Source organism: Lampris incognitus, chromosome 14, assembly GCF_029633865.1.
Source record: "Lampris incognitus isolate fLamInc1 chromosome 14, fLamInc1.hap2, whole genome shotgun sequence".
Classification (NCBI taxonomy): domain Eukaryota; kingdom Metazoa; phylum Chordata; class Actinopteri; order Lampriformes; family Lampridae; genus Lampris; species Lampris incognitus.
Genome location: NC_079224.1, coordinates 29,647,046 through 29,660,025, shown reverse-complemented (window position 1 = coordinate 29,660,025; position 12,980 = coordinate 29,647,046). Strand labels below are relative to the sequence as shown.

Below are 12,980 nucleotides of genomic sequence, written 5' to 3'. Positions count from 1 at the left end.
TTCTTTTTCTCTATTTCTTTCTCTATTTCTTCCTTTGTCTTTCTCTCTTTCTTCCTTTCTGTCTTTCTTTATCACTTTCTTTTGTTGTCTTTCTTGCTTTCTTTTTCTCCTTTCTTTGTCTTTTTCTTTATTTCTTTATTTCTGTCTTACTTTGATTTTTTTCCCTTTCTTTCCCTTTTTTCTATGGCTGATCTCAGGCCAGTGAGTTAGAGGACCTCCTGGATGGGCTCCAGAGTGGCAGCCAGCAGCCACTGTTTCCAGGCCAGCCAGCCGGAGGCCCTTCCTCCTCTTCCTCCTCTTCCCTGCCTTCAGCTTCCTCTGTGGACAAACAGAGCATCATTAATGACATCCTCCACATGACTGACAGCGCCAATGGCAGCCCCCCCACCAGCCAGCAGAGAGCCTTCCCCGGCATGGGGCCTGCCAGTAAGTCCATGCATGGGCATGTCCTACACTACTGGGGTGGGGTTTCTGTGCAGGTCTGGAAAGTCCGGGAAAGTACTGTAAATGACTGAAAAGATGGACAGATAAACTAAATAGAGAGAAACATTGGTTGGACAGTAGTTGATTCTCAATTAAACACAACCAGCAGATTTATGCGGCCGTAGATCAGACTGCGCTTCTGACTGCATGCTTCTGGAAAGGGACAATTGGGTGCTCGGCTCAAATTCTCCAAAGAGATAAATAAAGTTTACCTTGTGTTTATCTTACCATATTAATGCAGGAATAGCTACACATTTATGTCGTTGTGAAACCTGCTGTCATTTGATATATTGTGATATTAGAGTAATTTTCACCTATAGAGTGATATAATGTAGCTGACAGTCATATTGTGATGTTACTTCTGAAAACACAACAAATAGAATGCATTGATTAAAAAGCAGACGCACATATGATGAAAGAATAGATAGGGATAGGTAAATGAGAACACAAATAACAAAAAGTATAATAAGGAGGACATAAAACACTACAGGCTTTCATGAACGGCATTTCCGGTGGGGGTCAAAGTTTTTGAAAAGGTTCAAAGTTTTCCAAAGCATTTAGAAATGAAGATGAGAGGTAGTTCTATTGTTTAGATATCTACTAGGTTTGACTGAAGTGTGATGTAATAAATCTACGGAAAGCCTTTATGAAAGGTACACAGGAGATTCTTTTTGTGTCCAAAAAGTGAGAATTGTTTCAGATTGGGTTTGTGTTTTGTTGCCAGACTTCAACGGTGTCAGGCTGAATCAGCCAGTTCGTAGCGGCCCCCCAGTAAGGAATATGTCTCTGGATGGCGGTATGGGCCCCACCCTCACCAGACCCTTCCCCCCTCAGCACAGGAGCAACGGCCCCTACTCCCTCCTCCAGCAGCAGCAGCAGCAAAGCATGATGGCAACACAGGGCGGCATGGCCAACTCAGGTGAAGTCCATCTTAAAAAAAATATATACTTATTTATATTTTTTGAGTTTGTTTAAGACAACCACAGTGGCACTGAGGCTATTTATAGACTAAACTTACAGTATAGTAGAAGAGTAATGAGTCACCGGTTTTCACGGGTAAGTCATGAGTTGCCTCATAACATTGATTCATCCGCAAGACCAAATTTCCCACACTGTCGCCTCTCTACTAGTCCAAACTACCGCACTTCATTGGTGCTTGCAGAGAACTGAATGTGAATCAGGTATTACATATAATGTGGAGTTTGTACCTGTTTTTCCAATTACATTGAACCTTAATGTTGAAAAACTGAATTTCAACATACAAAAGACAATTTTATTTCTTTAATTCAAATTCAAATTGAAAGTGAAATTGAAACTGGATGTTTATACAACACACGGTTCAAATTCATTGCGCATGATTCCAACTGTCAATAAACTTAATCTTTAACACTTCCTGCTCAACACCAGGCATGCTGAGCGTAGGGCCTGTTCGTGGCCACATGCAACAGGGTTGGGGCCCTCAGGTAGAGGCCCCCGTGGGTCCCATGATGGGCCAAGCCTTGCAGCAGCAACAGCAAGGAGTTGGACCAGGTCGGATGGCACCAAATGGGATGGCAGGACTCCCTGTGAGAGGCAGCGGTCAGAATGGACCCAGAGCTATTGTCAGCATGCAGATGATGGGCAGCGGTGAGTTGTGTTGATGGAAACGATCATAAGGGAATATATTTGTATGAATAAATTAATAGATTGTTTGGAAATATTGATGAATGAAAAGATGGATGAATGATGGATGTCTTGATCAATGACAGGTTGGTAGATAGGATTATGGATGAATGGTTCAGTCAGACAGACAGATAGATAGAATACAAGTATCAATAGATAGATGGAACGGTGAGATAAAAGATAGATAGACAGACAGACGAGCTCACAATATAATGTTAACTCTCACTCAAACATGAGATTATTCTGACATTTTTGCAACACCCCTCCTTTCTTCTATCTGGCCAATCAGAGATGGAGATGACAAACCCTGCATACACCCAGCAGCAAGCACCACCCAATCAGACAGCGCCATGGTCAGACCGCATGATCACCATGGATCACTATGGAAACCAGAACAGGTACTGTACTTGTTATGTGCAGATACTGTTATCTCACAGACATTAGTAGGCCTGTTGAGATGCAGTTCATGTCTGTTGCATGTCCTGTGTGTCATCCTATCCTATTTAGAAGAAGAACTGCTTTTATTGGCCAAGTTACACATAGTAACGCAGTTGGCAACTAGATTTTTTTTCTTTCAGTTTCTATATATCTTTAAATCCCTCAGAAACACACCAAGCTAATGAACAAACAAAGCATTTTTTCAAGGGAAAACTTTAGAGTTTGGGAGTTTGTTTTTTGGCAAAAGGGCAATGATGGTGAAGCCTATGGATGTAGATGATGCCAGTCTGATGGTGGGCACCACCACATTCCAGTTACCAGTCCACAGATGTAATGGACTTTGCCTGTCAGTGCAGATATTCAAACACAGTCTTCAGTTTGCTGGTCCAGCTGTCTACCTAAAGGCCATACTGCTGACTTTTTTCTGTTGTCAGCATGTTTCTCCACCAACGTTGCCAAGATTACTTATTACTCATTTGGTGAATTGTGTGCTTCTAATGAAAAATGCTGAATATAATACAATACAAAATAGTTGTACAACATTCTAGTTTCACTGACTTGTGTTGTGTGTCTAGGATACTATGGAAATTCCCTTCACACCAGAAATGGTCCAAACCACGGTCCATTTAAAAGTTGACTGAGATTTTTAACAAACTTTTCAGACTCTCTTGGTTCACTTCAGTCCACATGAGTGTTCTCGCCTGTCAAAAAGATCCAAATTCAACAATAGCTTCAAATGTGCAGTGAATGATAAAGGTGTGAAAACTTACCTATTCTTTATTGATGATTACTTTTGTCCATTGCAGGCCACCGTACGGGGTCCCTCAGGAGGTAGGTGTTTGCTGTGGCACGGGTCCTGAGGTCCAGGCAGACGAGGGGGCTCTACTGAACCAGCTCTGCTCTGTGCTGAAGGATTTTGAGGGTCTAGAGGAGATAGACAAGATGTTGGGAATCCCCACACTGGCCGGACAGGTAGGACACCTGAACAACATACATGCACAAACCCCATGCACATACTAACAGACAGGACACCACACACACTTAGCCTGAATGCCACACACATAGACACACACATCCATGCATGTATGTATGTATATATCTGTTTGTACATCATGCATATCCCACTCCCATCACCTACAGGGCCCTCCGTCAGACCAGGACCAATATGTCAGTTCTGACCCCACAGCAGGCATGAAACCTCCCCTGTACTGCCAGCATTACCCTGCCCAGACAGGATCCATGGGCCCCCAGGGCTACAGCAGCCTGCCTCAGGACCCTGCCTACAACAACCCTGGCATGGCAGGACAGATGGGCCAAGCCAGGATGGCAGGTTACCCTCCCATGATAAGGATGCCAGGAGGCGGGGTCAGATCCGCAGGGCTGAGGCCGGGGGGTCCTTCTCCAGTTGTACCAGCCCAGCCAAACAACCTGAGGCTCCAGCTGCAGCAAAGACTCCAGGCCCAGCTGGTAGGGATGAAAGAAAAGCTTGCAGTCATCAAAAGTGTTTTGTTTAAGTGTTGTTTTTTGTAATGTATTTTTCATTTGGAACAAGAAACTTTTTTGCTATCAATTTTTAAGTTTATTTAGTCCATGCCAGAATTACAGCTCAGAAAGTTATTGACAACAAATGAAATCTACAATAATTCTACTTCCTTCACGTCATCACAGCACCACAATCATTAGGTGGCAAATTCGAGTTGGTTGGTCAGGATTTAAGGTCTCATTTGTAACTGTGTGCTGTTATACATTGCCATTGCTTACAGAATTGAAAAAAAAATTAATTTCCCTAAATTAAAACAAAATCTAAAATGTACAAACACATTCAATAAATTCCTCATATATATATATATATATATATATATATATATATATATATATACACCTCCGTTCAAAAGTTTGGGATCACCCAAACAATTTTGTGTTTTCCATGAAAAGTCACACTTATTCACCACCATATGTTGTGAAATGAATAGAAAATAGAGTCAAGACATTGACAAGGTTAGAAATAATGATTTGTATTTGAAATAAGATTTTTTTTACATCAAACTTTGCTTTCGTCAAAGAATCCTCCATTTGCAGCAATTACAGCATTGCAGACCTTTGGCATTCTAGCTGTTAATTTGTTGAGGTAATCTGGAGAAATTGCACCCCACGCTTCCAGAAGCAGCTCCCACAAGTTGGATTGGTTGGATGGGCACTTCTTTGAGCAGATTGAGTTTCTGGAGCATCACATTTGTGGGGTCAATTAAACGCTCAAAATGGCCAGAAAAAGAGAACTTTCATCTGAAACTCGACAGTCTATTCTTGTTCTTAGAAATGAAGGCTATTCCATGCGAGAAATTGCTAAGAAATTGAACATTTCCTACACCGGTGTGTACTACTCCCTTCAGAGGACAGCACAAACAGGCTCTAACCAGAGTAGAAAAAGAAGTGGGAGGCCGCGTTGCACAACTGAGCAAGAAGATAAGTACATTAGAGTCTCTAGTTTGAGAAACAGACGCCTCACAGGTCCCCAACTGGCATCTTCATTAAATAGTACCTGTTAGAGCCTGTTTGTGCTGTCCTCTGAAGGGAGTAGTACACACCGGTGTAGGAAATCTTCAATTTCTTAGCAATTTCTCGCATGGAATAGCCTTCATTTCTAAGAACAAGAATAGACTGTCGAGTTTCAGATGAAAGTTCTCTTTTTCTGGCCATTTTGAGCGTTTAATTGACCCCACAAATGTGATGCTCCAGAAACTCAATCTGCTCAAAGAAGTGCCCATCCAACCAATCCAACTTGTGGGAGCTGCTTCTGGAAGCGTGGGGTGCAATTTCTCCAGATTACCTCAACAAATTAACAGCTAGAATGCCAAAGGTCTGCAATGCTGTAATTGCTGCAAATGGAGGATTCTTTGACGAAAGCAAAGTTTGATGTAAAAAAAATCTTATTTCAAATACAAATCATTATTTCTAACCTTGTCAATGTCTTGACTCTATTTTCTATTCATTTCACAACATATGGTGGTGAATAAGTGTGACTTTTCATGGAAAACACGAAATTGTTTGGGTGATCCCAAACTTTTGAACGGTAGTGTATATATATATATATATATATATATATATATATATACTCACCGGCCACTTTATTAGGCACACCTGTCCAACTGCTCGTTAACGCAAATTTCTAATCAGCCAATCACATGGCAGCAACTCAATGCATTTAGGCATGTAGACATGGTCAAGACGATCTGCTGCAGTTCAAACCGAGCATCAGAATGGGGAAGAAAGGTGATTTAAGTGACTTTGAACGTGACATGGTTGTTGTTGCCAGACGGGCTGGTCTGAGTATTTCAGAAACTGCTGATCTACTGGGATTTTCACGCACAACCATCTCTAGGGTTTACAGAGAATGGTCCGAAAAAGAGAAAATATCCAGTGAGCGGCAGTTCTGTGGGCGAAAATGCCTTGTTGATGCCGGAGGTCAGAGGAGAAAGGCCAGACTGGTTCGAGCTGATAGAAAGGCAACAGTAACTCAAATAACCACTCATTACAACCGAGGTATGCAGATGAGCATCTCTGAACGCACAACACGTCGAATCTTGAGGCAGATGGACTACAGCAGCAGAAGACCACACCGGGTGCCACTCCTGTCAGCTAAGAACAGGAAACCGAGGCTACAATTCGCACAGGCTCACCAAAATTGGACAATAGAAGACTGGAAAACGTTGCCTGGTCTGATGAGTCTCGATTTCTGCTGCGACATTCGGATGGTAGGGTCAGAATTTGGCGTCAACAACATGAAAGCATGGATCCATCCTGCCTTGTACCAACGGTTCAGGCTGGTGGTGGTGGTGTAATGGTGTGGGGGATATTTTCTTGGCACACTTTGGGCCACTTAGTACCAATTGAGCATCGTGTCAACGCCACATACTACCTGAGTATTGCTGCTGACCATGTCCATCCCTTTATGACCACAGTGTTCCCATCTTCTGATGGCTACTTCCAGCAGGATAACGCGCCATGTCATAAAGCTCGAATCATCTCAGACTGGTTTCTTGAACATGACAATGAGTTCACTGTACTCAAATGGCCTCCACAGTCACCAGATCTCAATCCAATAGAGCACCTTTGGGATGTGGTGGACCAGGAGATTCGCATCATGGATGTGCAGCCGACAAATCTGCAGCAACTGCGTGATGCTATCATGTCAATATGGACCAAACTCTCTGAGGAATGTTTCCAGTACCTTGTTGAATCTATGCCACGAAGGATTAAGGCAGTTCTGAAGGCAAAAGGGGGTCCAACCCGGTACTAGCAAGGTGTACCTAATAAAGTGGCCAGTGAGTGTGTGTATATATATATATATATATATATATATATATATATATATACACACACACACACACACACACACTCACTACAGCATAGATTTTGAATGTAAAATATACTGCAGATTTTGCAGATAGAGAATAGCTTGATTTTCTACCATTTGTCAGTGTTTGGTGTTTTGGTATTTGTTCATGTAACTGCATAGTCTTAAGCATTGATTTAGTTCTTAATCGATTACCCCAGTTCTTAGCAAACGTAGTTTGGTCAGGGGAAGTATGTGAAGTCTGTGCTGCCACCTGGTGGAGATTTGGGGGAACACGCCTGGTATTGACCTGGTATTTTTATTTTATGTTTTCATATAGTAAAAACTTACGTGCACAATCTGAGACTATTGAGAAACACGCCATTTATTTAGCAAACTGTTCAAATTCACTGAGACGGTAAGAGTTGTACATTCATGATGATAAAAGTTGCAAAGACAATAAACCAGTATGAAGTCTTTCAAATTACACTTTGTTAAAACTGATGTGTCAAGGTGATGCTGCCAAATTAAATTTATTTTGCCTTTTAACATTGACTGTCACCATCCATTCCACAGAATCGTCAGCCAATGGTGAACCAGATGGGCGGGGTGTCCAACATGAATCTACCTCTAAGGTCTAACCTACCAAACCAGGTGAGTGTTTGTGTCTCTGAGATGTCTGCCTGTCTGGTTGCTGTTCCTTCAACTATCGTCTGTCGATCATTCTGTTTTCTCTCTCTATCTTTCTGTCTATGCATTTCTCTCTCTGCTGTCTCCCTTTCTTATGTGTCTGTCAGAGTGCACAACTCTGTCTTCTTTGCTTAATGTACTTTAAATCCCCATTTAACAGTACCTCCTTGTTTAACTGCACATCCCTATATAGTTTAACTCTGCCTCCCTGTTTAACTCCCTGCTAAACTGTACCTCAGCATACCTTTGATATATTTCTGTAATGCTCATTGTCTGCCTTCCTCTCTGTCACTTTCTCACTCCATCGGAGTACAGAATGCAAAACTATGTGCACGTTTTTTGAAACTGGGCCCTGTTCCTGTTCCTGACTACATCTCCCAGTCTATGACTTTTCTCACAGAAAGTGTGCTTGTGTCCCACAGGGAACCCTCAATGCCCAGATGCTGGCCCAGCGCCAGCGGGAATACCTCACCAACCACCTGCGGCAGCGGCAGCAGCACGTGCACCAGCAGCACATGCACCAGCAGCGTGCTCTAATGATGAGGGCGCAGGGCATGGGCATACCTCCTAAAATGCCCAACAGTGCCGCCACCTCTATGGCTGTGGGTGGGGCCAACCCAGGCGTCCCGCAGGGCAACCCGCAGCAGTTCCCCTACCCTGCCCCTGCCTACGGTACCGGCCTCCCCTCCACTCCACCCCCCGGCTCCTCCAGCCCCTTCTCCTCCTCCCCACTTTCCCCCAGCCTCCTCCCACAGTCCTCCCCTCACCGCCACGGCCCCACCCCCTCACAGATGGGCCCTCCTAGCCAGAGTATGCTGGGAAATGTAGGCGGGCAGTACAGCGGGGTAGTCAGCCCTCCCTTGCAGCACAGTCCGTTCCCGTTTCATGCCGCAGGTACATGACAGGAGCACAGCCACAGCGGTAGCCTGGGTCTGAGCATGCTCAGTGGGAGGCTCTACTTCCCTGCTATAACTCTCAAACAGTGATGATAAAATATCCTCACTTGCTTCATTGGGCTTATTTTTATTTTAGCTCTGTGTTAGTTTTTTATGTTGATTGGGCTCGCTTGGTGGTGTCTCTGTGGTCTGTCCTGCTCTGTCCTATGGTGGGTTTGTCATTGTACCCCTATCTCTCGAGCAAATTTCTAGTTGTAAGCTCACCCTAACACTGTGTCCTATCGTTGTCTGTGATTTTAACCCAAAGGACAAATCAGTAGTGATTATTTGCTTTAATAGTTAATTTTAGTTGACGGATGAGGCCTTTTATCTCGTCCTCCTCTCTGTCTGACCTTTTCCATCCTGGAAGTTGTCGTTACTGCAGCTTTAGTGAATGCGAATGTGCTTCCAAACCAAATGGGTCTTAAACCTAATCTAAAATGTTTCACACAAATGGGAACTGGGAAGTTTCTGGAATGAGCGAAGGACGTATACAAACTTACAAGCAAGCAAGCAAGATCAGGCTGACAAAGCTCTACCTGTCATTTGACTGGACTTCCAAGAAGAATTCAGATTTTTCTGATTTCATCTTATACAGGAACCACAACGTCTTCATTTCTGTTAGAGGGTCGTGCTCCAATCAATCACCCAGTCAACTGCTCAACAAGCCAATCACTCAATAAATCAATTGTCCTATCAATCAACCAATCAATCTGTCAGAGTTTAATTTTGTTGCATGTTTTGTCATTTAATTTTGTACTTAAAATGCAATGTGCTTCAGATTAAAGTGAGATCATAGGGCATCCAGGTAGCTTGGCGGTCTATTCCATTGCCTACCAACACGGGGATCGCTGGTTCGAATCCCCGCGTTAACCTCCGGCTTGGTCGGGCGTCCCTACAAACACAATTGGCCTTGTCTGCGGATGGGAAGCCGGATGAGGGTATATGTCCTGGTCGCTGCACTAGCACCTCCTCTGGTCGGTCGTGGAGCCTGTTCAGGGGAGAGTGGGAAATGGGGGGAATAGCGTGATCCTCCCACGTGCTACGTCCTCCTGGTGAAACTCCTCGCTATCAGGTGAAAAGAAGTGGTTGGTGACTCCACATGTATGGGAGGAGGCATGTGGTAGTCTGCAGCCCTCCCCGGCTCAGCAGAGGGGGTAGAGCAGTGACTAGGACAGCTCGGAGAGCGGGGTGTTTGGCCAGATATAATTGGGGAGAAAAGGGGGGGGTCCAAAAAAGATTAAAGTGAGAACAAAGAAGTGCCATTGCCTATATGTAAGCTAAGAGTGTGTGGTTATGGGTATGTGGGTGTTTGTGTGCGTCGAGATTGAATATGACTTCTAGAAATCTGATTTTTTTTTTATGGATAAGGATCGTGTGTGTGTGTGTTTCCAGTGTAATAAAAATAAAATTCCATAATCCTCTTCTCCCTGCTCTCCTCCAGGGTTGAATCAGCAGCAGGCAGACCCAGGGTCGGCCTTCCCAGGCGGGAATGGCACCCCGCATAGCCCCCTGCTCTCGTCCAGGGTGGGACAAGGTCAGAGTCCCATGATGCCCCAGAACCAGGCCCAGCCGCAGGGCCCGGGCGGCTCCAACTACCAGGCCAGCACTGACCTCAATGGCTGGGCCCAGACCGTCAGTGTTACCACTGGCAACAGGTAATAATGGTTCACCAAACACAGGACCTGAGCCTAATTTACCTTGTTGCTTAGGCTGAATGTCTAGTTAGGGATAACCAAGGGCCACAGCATGTTAGTCTGTTGAAAGGAGTATTGTTTGGAAGTGGGTATGTGATAGGGGTCATAGAGTGGGGTTCTCCATCAAAGATGTTTGGTGGCATAAGGATCATAAGTCCTTCAGACAGACCACAGTGCATGCTTCATGCGGGCGATGATAATAATAATTAACTTAATTTGTTGAGCGAAGCACTTTCCAAAGCGCAGAATGCTTTTTCTAATTGAGATAAAGTTTTGTATCTCCTGAGAGTAATAATTCAATTTAGCCATTTGGATACTTAAAGTTAAGCTTATCTCATCTGAAATACGATTCATCGATCCTTCACCGGTAATACCAGTACTGTCCACTGGGGCTCAGTGAGTCAAACCAGGTGTATGAGTTTTGTCCAATGTTACATGTACATCTGTGGTTTTCTCTCCCTTGTTTCCTCTTGTTTCTTTCCAGTATGTATTCCCAGCAGTCCCATTCCCAGACCCAGTATGCCCCGCAGGCCAACCAAGGAATGTACAACAGCAACATCAGTATGGGGGTCTCCATGGCTCCCAATGGTAGTCATATGAATCAACTGTCAGGGCAGATGACCCCCATGACCGGGGAGCAGGTGAGAGGCTAAGAGCCCGCCGAGCTAACGCTATCTGTTCCCCATGCATCTGTGTGAACTCAAACACCTTTCACACATGCATCCTTCTGAACACATGTTAAGGCATAAGGTCAGCAAATGATTATCCACGTTGTATAACCCTGTATACAGCGCATCAGGGACAGTTTTGTTACCATCGATATTTTTAGTCCTTTATATTTTACTGTTGTCATTTTACCTTAATTTTAGATTTCTTCGAATAAATTTCAAGAGAATAATTGAATTGTGCAAAGAAAAATCACACAGATTTAGGTGCGTTTCCATCAGATTTGTTTAAATGAAAAATACCCTGAACGTAGGCCAACAAGTCCTATGTCATATGTCCATAACTCAACACCCAGGAGAAAGCTGGACGAGTTAAGAATAAGAAACAGCTGATTAGGCATCCAGGTTGCGTAGCGGTCTATTCCATTGCCTACCAACACGGGGATCGCCAGTTCCAATCCCCGTGTTACCTCCGGCTTGGTCGGGTAACAGACACAATTGGCCATGTCTGTTGGTGGGAAGCCAGATGTGGGTATGTGTCCTGGTCGCTGCACTAGCGCCTCCTCTGTGCAGTCGGGGTGCCTGTTCAGCGGGGAGGGGGAACTGGGGGGAATAGCGTGATCCTCCCATGTGCTACCTTCCCCTGCTGAAACTCGTCACTGTCAGGTGAAAAGAATCGGCTGGCGACTCCACATGAATCGGAGGAGGCATGTGGTAGTCTGCAGCCCTCCCCGGATCGGCAGAGGGGGTGGAGCAGCGACCGGTACGGCTGGGAAGAGTGGGGTAATTGGCTGGATACAGCTGGGGAGAAAAAGGAGGGAAAATCAAAATATGAGGACTTTGGGATTTTTGTGGATTTTGCACCCCTATGGACACAAGAGGTAGTGTTTCGCAGAAGAAAGATTTTTCATAGAAGCATTGTTTCTTGTTGCAAAGGTCTAAATTACATCTCTGGTAGCTCATGCATGTGTTATGAGAGAAGTAGTGGTGTCTCGGAAAAACAGCTGTTTGCAAGATATACAGCGATGAGGTAATGTGTCTGTAACTGTGGCTGTATATCCCATCTGTGTGCCGTAAATAATTTTTGCCAGATTTCGCAGGGAATCGAACCCATAAACTAGCATTCGGGAGCATTTTATACCAATATCTTCTTGCTGAAGGTCTCATTTGCCAAGATTACTTATTATGCATTTGTTGAATTGAGTAAAAACGGAGGTATCAAAGTAGAAACAGTAGAAAGTTGAATAGAAATGGAGTTATCAAAATTAAATTGAGACTGATAAGTAATCGGTGAAACACTCCTTGTAGCGGCTTTAGAACAGATCAGTAAATCAGATGAAGGGATTTGGTAAAACCATTTGAAGTCCCAGCCACAGGAAAAGACTGATTTTGCATTGTATTATAAAAATAACAGAAACGACAACTGGGATCAGATGAAAGCCAAGAGTTATGGAAAGGACTCAGGATGAAAATAAATTTTGAGAAATGATTTAAAAGATGATACCAAGCACCTCAGCTGGATCTTTTCAAAGTCCCAGAGGATATTAGAGCAGGAAACCACATAAAGAAAGAATCCTTCGACAAGAAAATATGTCTTTATGTTGGACCAGTGTCAAAAACTAGAGTGCTTACCAAGAGCCATAAGGAATTTGTCAGATGGGGCCAGGATAAAGCGCGCGTGCATACACACACATACACAAACGTATGCACTCGGGGTTGTTTTAAATCATGACCTTGGGGAAGTGCAACAGAAACCTGACCCCTACAATTTGCATACAGGAGTGGGAGGAGCACGGGAGATACTCTCTGGTAAATGCTGAATAATATTTACTTTCAATCTTGATCGTTCCAAACAATATGCTCGTGCTCTTTGTATTGATTTTTTTTTTTGGTCTGCATTCAACACTAGCAGACCCCAAATTCTGATGGAATTTTTGACTGACCCATCGCAGTATGTTAAGAGTAAACGCTGAAGTTTTCTCTTATTAACAGTGGGCTCCACAAGGGGGCACCATTTCCCCAGTTTTGTTTCGCCTCTAAACAACTGTACGAACAACACATCATTTTACTATCAAAT

At 44.0% G+C, this 12,980-nt stretch overlaps 1 protein-coding gene across 1 annotated transcript in view; it reads left to right on the top strand.

Annotated features, from left to right (window-relative positions):
* Positions 1–12,980, top strand: part of LOC130123737 (nuclear receptor coactivator 2-like) — a 41,708-nt gene that overhangs the window by 26,016 nt on the left and 2,712 nt on the right. The window contains exons 10-19 of the mRNA XM_056293018.1: positions 198–426; positions 1,208–1,402; positions 1,891–2,109; positions 2,435–2,543; positions 3,390–3,555; positions 3,724–4,050; positions 7,493–7,570; positions 8,029–8,500; positions 9,986–10,199; positions 10,723–10,879. Coding sequence (XP_056148993.1) covers positions 198–426; positions 1,208–1,402; positions 1,891–2,109; positions 2,435–2,543; positions 3,390–3,555; positions 3,724–4,050; positions 7,493–7,570; positions 8,029–8,500; positions 9,986–10,199; positions 10,723–10,879 — 2,166 coding nt within the window. The remainder of the gene's footprint in view (positions 1–197; positions 427–1,207; positions 1,403–1,890; positions 2,110–2,434; positions 2,544–3,389; positions 3,556–3,723; positions 4,051–7,492; positions 7,571–8,028; positions 8,501–9,985; positions 10,200–10,722; positions 10,880–12,980) is intronic.